At 42.4% G+C, this 14,983-nt stretch overlaps 2 protein-coding genes across 2 annotated transcripts; one reads left to right on the top strand and one right to left on the bottom strand.

Moving 5' to 3' along the window:
- The first annotated feature begins 1,734 nt into the window (after window positions 1-1,734).
- egr2 (early growth response 2) lies at window positions 1,735-3,480 on the top strand. The gene is made up of 2 exons (XM_015379308.1): window positions 1,735-2,036; window positions 2,140-3,480. The coding sequence occupies exons 1-2, from the start codon at window positions 1,871-1,873 to the stop codon at window positions 3,258-3,260; spliced, it is 1,287 nt and encodes a 428-aa protein (XP_015234794.1). The 5' UTR covers window positions 1,735-1,870; the 3' UTR covers window positions 3,261-3,480.
- Window positions 3,481-9,110: 5,630 nt separating this feature from the next.
- On the bottom strand, window positions 9,111-14,213 carry ado (2-aminoethanethiol (cysteamine) dioxygenase). Its single transcript, XM_015379292.1, has 2 exons — window positions 13,646-14,213; window positions 9,111-10,373 (listed from the first exon to the last, which is right to left on the bottom strand). The coding sequence occupies exons 1-2, from the start codon at window positions 13,970-13,972 to the stop codon at window positions 9,930-9,932; spliced, it is 771 nt and encodes a 256-aa protein (XP_015234778.1). The 5' UTR covers window positions 13,973-14,213; the 3' UTR covers window positions 9,111-9,929.
- Window positions 14,214-14,983: the final 770 nt, after the last annotated feature.

The following is a 14,983-nucleotide window of genomic DNA, read 5'->3' on the forward strand; positions in this document are numbered from 1 at the left end:
CCACCCTTGACTCTTAAACCTAGAGACGCCCCTGGAAACAGGACTACACTGAAAAACAGGGCAAGCTCCATCCTGGAGAGAAATATAAGCTGTGCTGCTGCCATCAACACCTTTGTTTCTAGATGTTGGAGATCGGCCTGTTTTGACATGTTGTGAATTGGCGCTATAGAAATAAACTGGATTGAGTTGAAAACTGAATTAATCTGATGGACTTTCAATCCAAACTGTGGATCCAAACCGGTTGAAAAGTTTCACAGATGTACAACTTCTATTTATACCTGAACATCCTCTGATTCATGTGAAGTTTACAGAAAAGGGAAAGTTTTTTTTTTTTTTTTTGGTGTGTGTAGGTAGGCTGTTTATTGCTGGGTGGCCGTGCGTCACAGGGTGGGCTACGGATGGCTGGGTGCTAGCTCCGCCTCAGACCCTTAATAAAGATCTATGCCCATTCAATTTAACATCATTAAACGTTCATTTTTCCCACTTTAAAGGGCCACAGGTTTGGAGCCTGTCTTAACTAGCTGTGTCAGCTGGTTAAGTGAGCAGCTCCTCTAAAAAAGCATTAACTATTTATCACATGGCTGAACATTTATCTTCTTACAGGTCAGGTTGCTTGGGGTCACCAGAAAGGTTTGATTTAGATCTAAACAAGACTGCGGTCGGCTGTGCAACACACAAACATAAAAGCAGACAAAACGGAAAGTAGATTCCACCCGAGGTGCCCGGCGTGTTCTGCTCTCTGTCTATCTTTGCTCTCCACCCACAGAGGGACTTTTCACAGTCAGATAGAGCCGAGCGTGGAACAGAGAGCTGCTGAGAGGCAGGATCTGTTCCTGAGGACTCCACATGAGGGCAGCCATGTTTTCCTCTTTAAGGTCACATCTATTACAGAATAAGCTGCTGCAGCTTCCTGTAAACAGTTGGTGAGCCGAAAAAAACAACTAAATGGTTTTATTATTTGTTTACTTTTCTAGTCCAATCTAAACCAAATAGAAAATAATATATTAATGAGGATCAACCTTCTTTATTTGTGATGTCAGCAGCCATAAGTCAAGAAATATTGGTTTCTCCTTTCCGATGTCCTATAAATAAATATCTCTACCTGAAAGGAGTTAACTTGTCGTGAACTAAATCCAGTCAAATCAGAGCGTCACAAGTTTCCAGCCTTTCAGGCCCAGAAGGAGAAATTCCACCAATCTGTCTGATTTGACTGTGGTTACAGCAACGGCCTCCCCCCCTCCTCACCCCCCTCTCTCACAGCTCGGTAAAACTCGTCACTTTCCGATGATCAAATTCCGGAATAGATCACCAAATATGGAAAGGGGGCGTGTCCTTTCAACCGGATTCGACCTTTTATGGGTTGAAAAGGCAAACTTCGGCTTTCTTGTTTTGTTCTTTTTTTAATGCCGCTAATTGAGCGGCAGAGGATAAAGGTCGGATGCGTGGCGTGGATCCGGTTCCGGCTGCATGCTGGGTCCGGTACCAGGCTGTAAAGTTCTGCAGAACCTCGGTGTCGCTCCACAGCAGGTGGAAACAGATCGTTATCTGTCCTGCAGCGGCGGGCTCTCCACTCACTAGTGATTCCCTTGGAAATCGTCACGGAGCCGCGCGGCCAATCAGAACCCGCAGCGCGTGCCGTATTGGCCCTCCCTGTCCATATTTGGGTAATGACGTAGCAGGTGCATTCAAAAGGTTTCCCATATATACATAGTAGTATCAGGGCGGCCGCTTCCGTGACCAAAGTCAGACTGGAAGTGAGTCTGATGAAGCGCAGCTCCATCCTCTCACAGGCAGCCAGAGACCCGGTGCAGCTGTGACCCGGTCCGGCCCGGTTCCACGCTCCTACCCGCTCCTTCCCACAGCAGAGACCATGACAGCGAAAACTCTGGAGAAAGTTCCGGTGAACCTCGGAGGGTTCGTGCATCCAGACAGCGTGTACTCCGTGGATGAGCTCTCCAGCAGTCTGCCCACCTCTGTGGCCATCTTCCCCAGCGCAGAGCTGGGGGCGCATTACGAGCCGCTGACTGCGGCAGCAGGTAGGGAGTCACTCTCTGCTCTCCTCCCTGATGAGGAGCAGCGGTGCTGATGAGGAGAGCGTGTTGCTGTGGTGGGTGAATCATGGTTTGTTGTGCTCCGCAGACAGCTCCATGGACCTGTCCTACTCCAGCGGCTTCTCTCAGCCCGCGGCCCATCGGAACCAGACCTTCACCTACATGGGGAAGTTCTCCATCGACTCCCAGTACCCCGGGAACTGGAACCCAGAGGGAGTCATTAACATCGTTTCTGGGATCTTCAACGTGGCCCAGCCGCCGCCCCCCCCTCCCTCCTCCTCAGCCTCCTCCTCTCCGGCATCCTCTGGATCCCCGCATCATTTCTCCGGCGGAGGTCTGAGCTGCACCATGGCGGCCCAGAGCCAGGCGGACCTGGACCACCACCATCACCTGTACTCCCCCCCGCCCCCCTACTCCTCCTCCGGCTGTGGGGAGGTGTACCAGGACCCCTCTGCCTTCCTGTCCGCCACCTCCTCCTACCCCCCGCCCTCCTACTCCTCCCCCAAGCCGCCCAGCGGCTCGGACGCCCCGGGCCTCTTCCCCATCATCCCGGACTACCCGGGCTTCTTCCAGCCGGCCTGCCAGCGGGACATGCACCCGGCAGCTATGCCGGACCGGAAGCCCTTCGTCCCGTGTCCGCTGGACACCTTCCGAGTCCCCCCTCCTCTGACTCCGCTCAACACTATCAGAAACTTTACTCTGGGGGCTCCGGGCGGCGGCGGCTCAGAAACGGGGCAGCCGCGGCTGTCCTCCGCCTACAGCCCCCAGAACCTGCCCCTCCGGCCGATCCTGCGGCCCAGAAAGTATCCCAACAGACCCAGCAAAACACCCGTCCACGAGCGGCCGTACCCGTGTCCGGCGGAGGGCTGCGACCGGCGGTTCTCCCGCTCCGACGAACTGACCCGACACATCCGCATCCACACCGGACACAAGCCCTTCCAGTGCCGGATCTGCATGCGGAACTTCAGCCGCAGCGACCACCTCACCACGCACATCCGCACGCACACCGGAGAGAAGCCGTTCGCCTGCGACTTCTGCGGCCGCAAGTTCGCCCGGAGCGACGAGAGGAAGAGACACACAAAGATCCACCTGCGGCAGAAGGAGAGGAAGGCTTCCGCGGCCTCCTCCTCCTCCTCCTCCTCCTCTGGAGGCTCCGTGTTGGAGCGGCCGTCAGGCGGCATCAGCGCATCCGCTGGGATCTGTTCTTAGGTCCGCATTCAGGAAGCTGCTCTCAGAGAAGAACCGGAGAAGCGGAGGAAAGCGCTTTGAACTTTTACGCAGCGGGGCGCAGAACTTTTACGCAGCAGTGCGCCCTGACGCACAGCCAGGCTGGACGCGCACGGACGCTCCGGCCAAGCAGTTTGTCTGCAAACATGAACAGAAGAATAAAAGTGTGTTTGTTGATGTAAATTAACGGCAATAATGTCACCGTCTAAGTTATTATTCCATTTAATGTGTCTGATGATGAGTGTGTCTCAGTGCCTTGCTGCGCGTCTCCTCTGTGCACCGACCGATTCAAGGACGCTTCTAATGCAACATGTAAATCTGTCCATTTAAAATGTAAATCTCTATTTTTGTACACATCCGTTCCGGTGTCACTCCATTCATTGTTCATGTGTCTGTTTTAAGGTGTAAATATGTGGACTTTTTGTTGTGCTGTGTTTTAAAGCTTATTAAATGAAGGAGGATGATGATGAAGACAAACCTGCTGTTGTTTTACTCAGATGGACAGAGGAAGACTGTCTCATCTGAATTTATAGATCTGTTTTTGATGTTGGAAAGTTTTATTGGGCAAATCCCTCATTGCGTCATCTTTGGCGTGTGTGACTCAGAGTTTAAACCCACTCACTTTTTATTTTAATGTCACCTCTGGTTATTATCAGGCACTGATCTAAAGGCAGACCTGCTGAAAGGAGCTGGACGCGGCTGCGCTTTGGATCACTGCAGAAACACGCTCAGTTTAAACATCCAGAACATTTTAAAAAGATATTCCTGATTCCTGTTTTAGATTTCTGTTTTTCTCTTCTACATTTGGTTTCATCGCCAAACTCGGAATACCGCAAAATATTGAACAAAATGAAGGTAAAAAAATATATATATGTATAAAAGCCTGAAAATCATTTAAAAACTCTTAATAATGAGTTTAAAAATAAGCGGAAATGAAATGCAGCTTTTTCGTTATTCTTCTTTATTTAAGATGAAAATCTCCCAAAGAGGAAAACTTGATAAAACAGCATAAATTCAGAAAGTTTTTATTCTTTTTTAATTAATACTAACCAGCAATGATTTACTGATTAATGCTTTAGTTATTTTTAATTATTTCCAAACTAAAAGGATCGATGCTTCTTTTCACGCAGCGGAAATAATCGCCACATTTCTGCGTTTTCTTTGCAAATGCTGCTTTTTTTTTTCTTCTGTGGGATAAAAAATACTAATTCTTCAAAGATGATATTTTTTCTCCATAGTTTATTTTAATTTCTGCACTAAAAAAACATGCAGTACTTTAAAGTATAAATCAGAAACATGCAAAGTCTGATATTTCTATTTCCATAGATAACACCACATAGATATTCATCACACTAGACTGGAGTTAATTTCCCGTTGGAATACATATTCTATTTAAATCAAACTTTATTCAGTATATAAAGGTTCCTTATTTATTATTTACATTATTTTTTATTATTTTAGATCATTTATTTTCATACATTCTTGCAGGATATTTTTTATTTCTAGGATTAAATACAGTCGCTCGTTTAAATGTTTCACAACAAAGTGTGTTTTTATTGTTTGATAATTGTTATTAAAGTGAGAAATAGTTAAATGGTTTAATTTCCCTGATGACAGCCTGTAAAACATTGATTTAAATAGATTTAAAACATAAACTAGTCTGATCAAAGTCTTCCTCCTATCAAAGGCATTCTGGTTTTCAGTTTAATCTGCTGTTAAATGAAGAGTTTCACTGAAAACAAGGATTATGATCGAAAACGTTCAAACGAGCAAATGTGAACAAAGAGTTTTGCTTCATTTTCCCACAGATGAAGACAGAATAAATCAGGTTTAGGTTCCTATAATGTTGAACTATTTGATGGAGCTGGTAGAAAGGATCCCTCAGCAGCTGCTGGCATCCTGCAGCTCGTCTCCTTCCTCCATCTGACTGAGAGGGAAAGGAGTCACATTCCTTTCCTTCTCTCAGGTCAAACGGCCATTTTAAAGTCCATAAAGATCATTGCTGCAACTTTTTAATCAATAAAATGTTCAAAACAGATGGCCGAGCGACCCAAGGCGCTGAGTTAAGGTCTCCAATAGAGGCGTGGGTTCAAATCCCATTTCTGACACTTGGACTGCTCTTCTCGGTGAGTAGTGGCCTTTAGTGGTTTGAGCAACATAGAGGTTTGAATCCCACTGCTACTCCACACAATGGCAGCCCGCTGCTCCCCGGGCGCCACACAATGGCAGCCCACTGCCCAGTGGGATGGGTTAAATTTCATTGCTCTGTACTGTGAAGGTGGAATGACAATAAAAGCTGGAAAAAACAAAATCAAAACGTCCATCTGCAGAATAAAAGTAACTATTTTACTGAAAGTATATAGATCATTGTTTGATAGTTCCAAACAACCTAAATAATTATGTATTGTTACCATGGCAACATCCACAGAAAAGGATTCTGCATCAACAGCAACCGTAGGCTGAAGTGATCGGAAACTGACTGAGCTGATACTGATTTTATAGACCTTTAAAAAGAATCAGGTCCTTATTCCGATTTTTTAACCGATACTGAGTTATTTGACCTTTGAAAAGAATCCCTAAAATATCCCTAAAACCGACTGTTGTTGTAAAATCATGCGACACCTTCCAGGGGTTGACCCTCTGGATTTTTACCACTTGCCCTTTGGGCAAGTGACTTTCACATTTCATTTGCCCAGAAACAATTTTTACTTGCCCAGTATAATGTTTAATAAATATAGTTCCTAATATTCTTTTTTGTATATATATATCAATGAAACATGTTTGTTTTTTAAATGTTTTTTTGTAATTCAGTAAGTTTCCAGGTTCCTGGTGTGTATATGCATGCGTCAGATAATGAACTCAATCCTACATTACCGTGATAACATGCTTTTCAATCCTTCCTGCACATTCTTTTCAAACTAAACTTTGCTTTAAACTGTTGTGTGCTTTAAGAAATATAAATTGTAATGTTAAAAATCTAAAGAAAACTTGACAGGTTAAAAACTTACACCACTACTACTCACTAATTTAACATGTTTAGCTCTATAACATTTAAATGCACCGCTCCAATGTCTAAGAGAAAAAAATTTAATGAACATTTTTTAATGTATGACCTGCATCACTGTACAGAAGACTGCCATAGAAATATTTACACTATGCGCAGACAATTATTATTATTTTCCTAATCCCTGACTGATCATTTTTAATCTAGTGTGTATTATAGTATAAATTAAATTCATCATCCAGCTGCTGCTCTGCAGAATTCTCTCCCCAAGACCTGAATCAAGCCATCTAGCGGAAAATCACACGACTTTTTAAAATCATTTGTACAAAACAACAAAAATGGCGCCGGCAACGCTTGTGAGTCATTTTCAGGGAATGTCGGTGATTTTAAAGTCATTTTGAGTGATAATATTTTTTTTGCGATCATTGCATTTGCCCACCGGGCAAGTGCAATGAAATTTGTACTCTCCCGACAATAAAAACTACTTTCCCCGGGCGATCGGGCGATGGTTAACATCGAGCCCTGCCTTCAATATGCAGATGAACAATAAAAATATCTCAGATCTCTGCTCTCTGATGGAAATCCTAGTTCACTGACAGTGTGTGGTTCTCAGATCTTCAAAGAGCCAGATACCATCAGCGGATGAGATCGGGTTCACATCTAAATATCGGTTTATCAAAATGAAACAAATCGAGGCTGATCGATCGGACGGCTGATAATCGGTGCGCCTCATTTCCAAGATTTAGGCCAAAACAAAAAACAAAAACAGGAAAATAAGGGAGAACGTCGTGAAAATTTGTGGTTAGCGTTAGCATTGCCAACACTAGCCACTGGCTGTGAAAGACAGCGGGCGGTGGAGTGCGCCACCCACAGGCCGGGAGGAGACAGTTTTAGCAAAAATTAAGTAGTTATGATAAAAGATCCACCCAGAGGAGCAAATGATGCAAATATCTAAATATTACACACATGTAAGTTAAATAAGCGCTGTTGCCCTTCAGGTGAGATAAATATTCTGTCCTCTGATTTATGAGAATCCAATATTTGAGATATTTCTCTCATTTCTAATGCAAAAATCTGATCAGATCATTTTACTTTTCTACTCAAATCCAAAACAAAACCACTTATTTTAAGAAAACTGGCCTTTTTTGAATCAGTTTAGCAGTGTTTTAGATTCTGGATCCCTTTATACTGCCCTCGGCTCCATGGTTTTACGCTGCGAAAACTAAAGTAGTAGAAAATGTGTTTGTTCTTAATATGAGCAGCTAAGTAAAATGATCTCCCAATGGTACGAAGATTTCTGTCCCTGAAGTATAGAGATCATACATTTAAGGAAAAGGAATGTTTTTATTTTAAACATAAATCATTTTATTCAATTGGCAGCTTATTTACTGATCTGCTCACAGCAGTGGAAATATTTACCTTCTTTCAACACAATTGTAGTTAAATTTAATTTTTTCATGCTGGATTAGTCCTGCTGATGTCAGCAGAACCTAAACCGACTTCTTCTCTGATTCTTCTCAGGAGACCTGAAAGCGGTTGAAGCAGAAGTTCTGATGAATGTTGGATCAAATCCACAGGCTTCCAGCTGATTTCCAGCTTTTACTAACGTTTGTTTAAAATGTAGTTTTTAAATACAGCTTCATGATGCTTATTAGTGCAGCATTTATCCTCATTTGGTTATCCGTTCAAACGGGTTACAGGTGATCTGTCATTTTATTGAAAGGAAATTTTATTGAAAGGAAATTGAAAGGAAATCAACCAAGAAACATTAAACATTTCTAAACCTGGTCCAGTTAAATGAGAACCATGATACTGACACCAACAGAACCACTTAGGCAGGTTATTATGGGAACCAGAACCTTTTCAGTTCTGATCCAAACCCTGACCCTGTCAAAAGCCCCGGGATCTAAAGCAGCGGGATCTTTGTTAAAAATGTCCTTTACTTATCAGAAACATGGAAAAAGTTGTCAGAATAATTTTACATATGAAAGAAACTAAAAACGAACCGAGGCCCCAGCGTCCCATTAATAACCATCAGGACATTATATGGAGTAAAGTTTGTTCCATTATTGTTGCAAAAAAAATGTTTTTTTGTAAATGGAAATTAGAAATATACAATTTTCTAATTTCCATATATAAAACGCTTGCAACAATAATGGATCAAAGTTCACTCCATACTTCACCTACAGACCAGCTGCTCGGCTCTAGATGAGGATTTCCCAAACATTTTAACGTGTGAAGCAAACAGACAGCGATGCAGCAGCCGGCTGAGCGCCTGGAGGAACACAGAGAATCAATCAGCTCAGGAATTTATTCAAAAAAAGAACAAATTCATTTTAAAATACATTCATGTTTTAAATGACACTGCTTTAATTCGACATTTTATTTAATCAGACAGTAAATTACTAAATAATGTATTTCAGAATATATTTGAATCATGTAGATAGGGCTGTTATTTTATTCAAATAATCTAGAACCAGATACTTCAACATTTCTAAATATTTAGAATATAGGAAAAAAAATCGTATGTATTTTTAAAAAATCTGTTGCAAATGGCAAAACATGTGCAGAAGTATTAATGTGACATAAATACAGCACTGAATTATTTAGACTTCATTTCATTCTTGCTGCATTTAATCTATAATACACTTTTTTATAACAGTGGAACTATTGATTTTATGGGAAGTTGATATCCTGGGGTTCTCAAAGTGGGGGTCGGGACCCTCTGGAGGGTCAGGAGACACCAAATGGAGGGTCAGAAAATGCTTTCTTTTAAATCGTTGTGATGTCATCGCTGAGGTAAATAGAGGACCAGAAAACATGAAGAATAAATTTACCATAACAAGAACATTTATTTATTTACGTAAAAGATGATTCAGATTTTAAAATAGACATTTAAATTGTAACATGAAGAGTTCAATAATGAAACTTTCTGTGAAATATTTCAAACAACATTTAGAATAATGAACTAAACAGTTAAATAATAAAATGATGACACGTAGAGATGAAACAGTGGGTGGGACCTCAGTGGGTCTGTTAGGAACGGATTGGGATCCAGACGTCAGTAACCAGCTTAGCTTCCATTTTAGCCCCGGCGGTTTCCAAGGCGACCCACAAACCGAGCAGCGCTGAAGGTCCACCATCTTTGGCAGATTTATTCCGCAGGAAAACAGCCGTTACTGCAAACAGCGTGGGCACACAGGAAGGCACGGTAGAGGTTAGGGCAGGAGTGATGCTGATGGGGATTTCACGCCATCATAGCGTGTAACACAGCACTCTGAGTGGACCTGGAACCGGACCGTGTCACAATAAGAGGAAATCAAACATCACAAAAAGCAGCTTTTTCTGTTCTCAGACGAACCTGGAAGCATCAGGAAGTTTCATCTCTGAAGACGTTTAAAGCTTCAGGAGGAGGAAGCGTTTCTACCATGTAGTGTGGGCACTTAGGAGGCAGGAAGGGGTGCGTTCAGGTGTACAAATATTCACAAATAAGGCAGGAAGGAGCTTTGGCATGAAGGCATCACCATGTGGAGGTACTCTGCTAGTTTCTAATGATGATCGTTCGGCAGATAAAACAACTAGAAGGCGGCCGCAGCGTTCAGGAGCATCGGTCCTCTGATATCAGCCGGCCCAACAGAAGGCGCCGCTCAGAGTGACACCACAGGGCCGGGGTACGCTTCGCCGCCGCACCAGAAGTCCTCCGGCTGTGGGATTTCCAGAAGCCAGCCCTCGTTCTCCTCCGTCTCTCCCAGCTGCTCCTGGTCCACCTTGGCGCCCGTTCCCGGCTCCGCCACGCTCTGCAGCACTTTGTAATAGTGACAGTCCCGGCCGTCGTCCGGGCTGTACGGCGGCGCCAGGATGTCCAGGAAGGCGGCCGGCCCGTCCACCGCGTCGATCTGGTGGAGGTTGTCCCTTACAGGAGTGAGGAGACACGGCCCGCTGTCCTCAGCGTACTGAGCGACGGAGCGAAGCACGGAGCGCCACAGCGCGGCCGCCTGCAGCGGGGCCGGGGGGGGGTCGAACTGAGGGACCGCCGTCAGGCTGTTCTCCATCTTATCGAAACATCTGACCTTTATTTTTCCGTAGAGAACCTGGAGGGACGACAGAGAGGGATGGAAAAAAAAACATGAAAACATTCAGGCTTCCAGGGAGGAGGGAGTCCTTCTCTTTAGTAACCAGGAGTGACGCTGACCTGAGCTTCACATCAGGCTAAAAACCATCTGAGTGAACGGATGTAGATATGAGTTCATTAGATGTTATGAGCTAGAAAGAAGATAAATTAGTTGTTTTTAAACTAAATCTGATTCCATGAACAAAGTGTTCCTGAGCTGCTCAAATTAAAGCAAAATCAAGTGACTGATGCAGTGATGTCGCTAACGTCCAGCAGACCAATTGAAACACGCCTGCGCTCCTCGATCCAGAGGAAGCCCCGCCCCCAGAAGGGAAAATCAGATTTATAAAACTAGATTTGAACAAAAGCAAAGCTTTTTTTTTATTTTTTTAATCAAACCGTTTTCTGGATTGAAATTTATTTATAATTTCTATTTTTACTGAACTTTTTTCTTGCAGCAATGATGGAGCGTAATTCTCTCCGTAGATTAAGGGAGGAAGAACCCAGTAGCTTATGGCTCAGTCCACCTTTGAAGAACTTTACTGAATAGAAACAGCAGTGGCTCTACATTCGTAGATCTATGAATGTGATCCTATGAGGAGCTGTGGAGACGCGAGTCTCACTGAGGAAAAGTCAGCTGACTGACAACTTCCTGCCAAGTCCTGGTGACTGACTTGTCGACACGTCTCTGCTGCAGTTAGTAACCCTGAACACACTGACTGACTGATTTGCTGAACGGCTGGCCGATTGATCAACAGACTGGCTGAATGACTGCCTGGCTGATTGACTGACCAACCGACCAACTGACTGATTTGCTGAATGGCTGGCCGATTGACTGACTGACTGACCAACCAGCTGACTGACCGACCGACTGACTGACTGCTTTCTGAGAACATTCTCAGACTGTGTCCCATATTTATCAGTATAACTCCTCCTCCAGACGACTCAAACGATCCTTTTATTCCATCCTGCTGGTTTGTGATCAATTATCCTGCTTTGTCCCCTGAAGGCTTCCGTAGCATTCTACACTGATGCTTTAACCTTTAATCATGGCGTCTATGGGAGCCAAAGATGACAAACTGAAAGTAATCAGGGGCCAAAAATTCAGAGTTTACTCATCTAAGACTTTTTTTAAAAAAAAAGGTTTTTGTTGCTTGATGATAAGAAACAGGCAAAGTTCACCCCTCCTGTTGGAGAGGGATGTGAAGATCACCATGGAAGAAAAGATCTGGAAGGTTTTAAGAAAAGGAAAACCAGTAAACAATATAAACAATATCCCTTCCTTTCTGGTAACGCGGCTCCTTCTTTCTTTAATGATCCAATCTGTTGTTTGGTTAAAATCTATAAATGTTTGTTGTCCTTTTAGCAATTACAAAAAATACAAACAACAACAAAAAACTGGATAGAAAAGTGGAAATAAAGGTTTCAATTTGTCTGTTTACTGCGTTTGTTTTTTAAGGATTTAATACTCATTGCTTCATCAATCATCTTTAAAAGTTTTCCTCATGTCGGGAGGATTCCTCATTAATACAGGCATAAATATAGCTATAGATATAGATTTTCTAGTTAGAAACTAAAAGCCCATACAGATGAACAGGTTAAGTTTTTATACTTTCATTAAAGTTTGTTTAAATAAGGATGAATATGGAGAGAATTTTGTTCCATTATTGGTGGAAGTTACATGTATGGTAAATTAGAATTTATTCATTTCAAAAATGTAACTAAAAAAGGTTTTAATCAAAAACGGTCTGAAAGTAATTTAGCTGTTTTCTGAGATTTTGTTTTTTCACTTTTTTTCCCAAAAAAAGTTTTGACAGATTTTAGATTTTCAAATTTTATTCCTTTTATATTGGCTTTTAACAAACATCTCTCCTTTCATTCTCTTCCCTTGTGCAGGAGACGCATTTCTACTGGTCTGTGTGAGCGTCCGGATTTTGATTGGTCCAGAGCGTTTGGATCGGGCTCGAAGTGAAAATAATCAGAATAAGAATGAAATTTGCCAAACTTAATCTGATAATTAAAAAAACGGAAACATAAAATCTATTTTAAAAATGATTACATTTGAAGAAAACATTTATGAAAAATAAATAAAAAAAATTTAAATCACGAAATCTAAGAAGTCCCGCTATATAATTAAGTTACACTCAAAACCTTATCTTAATTAACATATTTAAAAGTTTCATTTCTAGGTTGCATCTTTTCTAGGGCTGAAACAATTAATTGACTAATCGATTATTGAAATAATCGTTAACGAATTCAGTGATTGATTAATTGTAAACTGGAAAATAGAAAAACATGCCTTTAGCTGACAGAGCTATTGTAAAAGTAAAACTAAACATTTTGCAAGTTAAAAAAAATCTTTTCTGTCTGTCAATCTGCTCTAGAATCCAGATCTCTTCACGTGGAGGAGTTTTAGTTTCACCTGCTTTCATTTTCCAAAAAGTCTTCTTCGAGGAACCATTGGCTGTACATTTTATTAATCGATTAATTGAAAAAATAACCGACAGATTAATCGCTTTTCAAATTACTTGTTAGTTTCAGACATAATTTTTTCCAAATAAGAAATCAAAGGTTTTTAGGAGTATTAGGGCAGACTAGGGATTTATTTTTCTTCTATTTTAAGAATAAAGACGTAAAAAGAAAGTGCTTCTTGGAAGAATTATAAAATATAACTTTATTCTCTTAATATTACGACTTTAATCTAGTAAATTTCTGACTATTCTCGTTGTGACTTTTTTCTTGTTATATTACTTTATTCTCATTTTATGACTATTCTCGTGACTTCTTTCTCTTATTACAACTTTATTCTCGTAATTTTATGACTATTCTAGTTGTGACTTTTTCTCCTAATATCATGACTTTATTCTCATACTGTAACGGCTTCATTCTCGTAATGTTACGGTTTTATTCTCGTAATTTTATGACTTCTCGTGACTTTTTTCTCGTAATATCAAGACTTTATTCTCGTAATGTCACATTTTTATTCTCGTAATGTTACGGCTTTATTGTCATAATGTTACGACTTTATTCTCGAAATAGAAGAGAAAATAAATCTCTAGCCTGGCCCTAATACTCCGCGGTCTATATCCTCTCCTTTCAACAATTGTGGGCCAAATTTGACACCATATCAGAATGAGCGCGTGGCGCTCAGCTTGTCTGTGATTGGTCAGGTCGACAGCAGGTGTTCAGGTGAGGAGCTGCAGCAGCAGCAGCAGCGGCTGACCCGGGCACCAGAGGAGCGGCAGGAGGCACCTTGATCATCCCGTTCATCCCCGGGTGGTCGTGCAGCGGGATGGAGGTCCCGGCCTTCAGCAGGAACACCCCCATGCTGAACACCTCCGTCTCGCAGATGTGCATGTAGGTGACCGGGGGGCCGAGAGAGGCAGCAGCTCCGGAGCTCGGCTTGCTTTTCGGCGGAATGATCTTGAGGTCTTTGGCCCGGACGGAGGTGACCAAGGAGATGAGTTCATGGAGCCGATCCGCCGCTACGCCGCCGCCCGCAGCCCTGCAGTCTGTGAACGCCAAGGAGGCCTGCTTCGCTATGTTCTGGATCAGAGCACATTTGTTGTCTCGCGGCATTCTGGCTGAAGAAAAAAAAAATCTCTAACGGTTACCAGGGAGCCCCCGCTCCGCCGGAAAAACAGCCGAAAAAAGCTTCTGCTGGCTCCGTTCGTCCCGCCGAGCTGCTCCCGCAGACCTCCGCAGAAACCAAAACTCCGCGTTTATAGAAAAAGAAAACAATTCATGGTTAAAATGTCAAATTTCACCGCCACACTCTCGCCTCCCGCATCACGGTTCTCATCGTCTCGCCCCCTATCAGCCCGACCTCACGGCGCATGCGCAGAAACGAAAAGCATCCTGGGATATGAAGTCCAAGAAGGAAATATGCTGCAGGCACCAATGATGTCAGAATCACGGATTTCTGTTATTTCCTGGTATTTTTCAAATACTTTTTTTTATATATATATAAATATCCACCCTAATATGTTAAAACGGAAATAAAAACACCCTTTCCTCTCAGTGATACTACATTTCCCAGAGTTCCTTTGGGCAGAGGGGAAGGCCACACAGGCCACTGAACTCTCCGCAGCCTTCCCACCACCGCCCTGAGTTATCTTAACTTTTTAGCTTTTTTACCTGCTGTTTTTGATCTTATGTCCCAATTTGTTTTTAAAATATTTAATCTTTATATTTAATATAACCGCTAAAGAAGCGATAGGCAGGAAGTTTCAGTGATTAAAGGTGTAGCATCTGTACCTGTAGAGGGGACATCTAATGACCACCGCTAGGGGCGATTCTGGGGGGGAGTTAGGAAGAATCTAAGGACCCTTGACTGAGGGGTGCCCCAAAAGAAGAAAAGATTTTTCCCGCTATATTTTTCAAAATATAAAAAGAAAATCCAGTGAAATAAATTATCTTTGTGTTCTCAGAAAGGTATAAGACCTCCATTTATCTCCATTCATCTCCCAGTGACAGGTGAGCAACATTATGTTCAGGAACAGGCCAGTTAGCATCAATACAGTCTGTTGGAATATCCCTCTTTTTACCATTGTGTATATATATATATATATATATATATATATATATATA

This window comes from Cyprinodon variegatus, unplaced genomic scaffold (assembly GCF_000732505.1).
Source record: "Cyprinodon variegatus isolate N-32 unplaced genomic scaffold, C_variegatus-1.0 Scaffold189, whole genome shotgun sequence".
NCBI lineage: Eukaryota > Metazoa > Chordata > Actinopteri > Cyprinodontiformes > Cyprinodontidae > Cyprinodon > Cyprinodon variegatus.

Bases quoted from the DNA above. Each gene is read 5' to 3' on its own strand.
- egr2 (XM_015379308.1), top strand. From the start codon at position 1,871: ATGACAGCGAAAACTCTGGAGAAAGTTCCGGTGAACCTCGGAGGGTTC. The intron at 2,037-2,139 runs GTAGGGAGTCAC...TGTGCTCCGCAG, and splicing joins GCCGCTGACTGCGGCAGCAG to ACAGCTCCATGGACCTGTCC.
- ado (XM_015379292.1), bottom strand. From the start codon at position 13,972: ATGCCGCGAGACAACAAATGTGCTCTGATCCAGAACATAGCGAAGCAG. The intron at 10,374-13,645 runs GTGCCTCCTGCC...TCGTCCCTCCAG, and splicing joins GGATGAACGGGATGATCAAG to GTTCTCTACGGAAAAATAAA.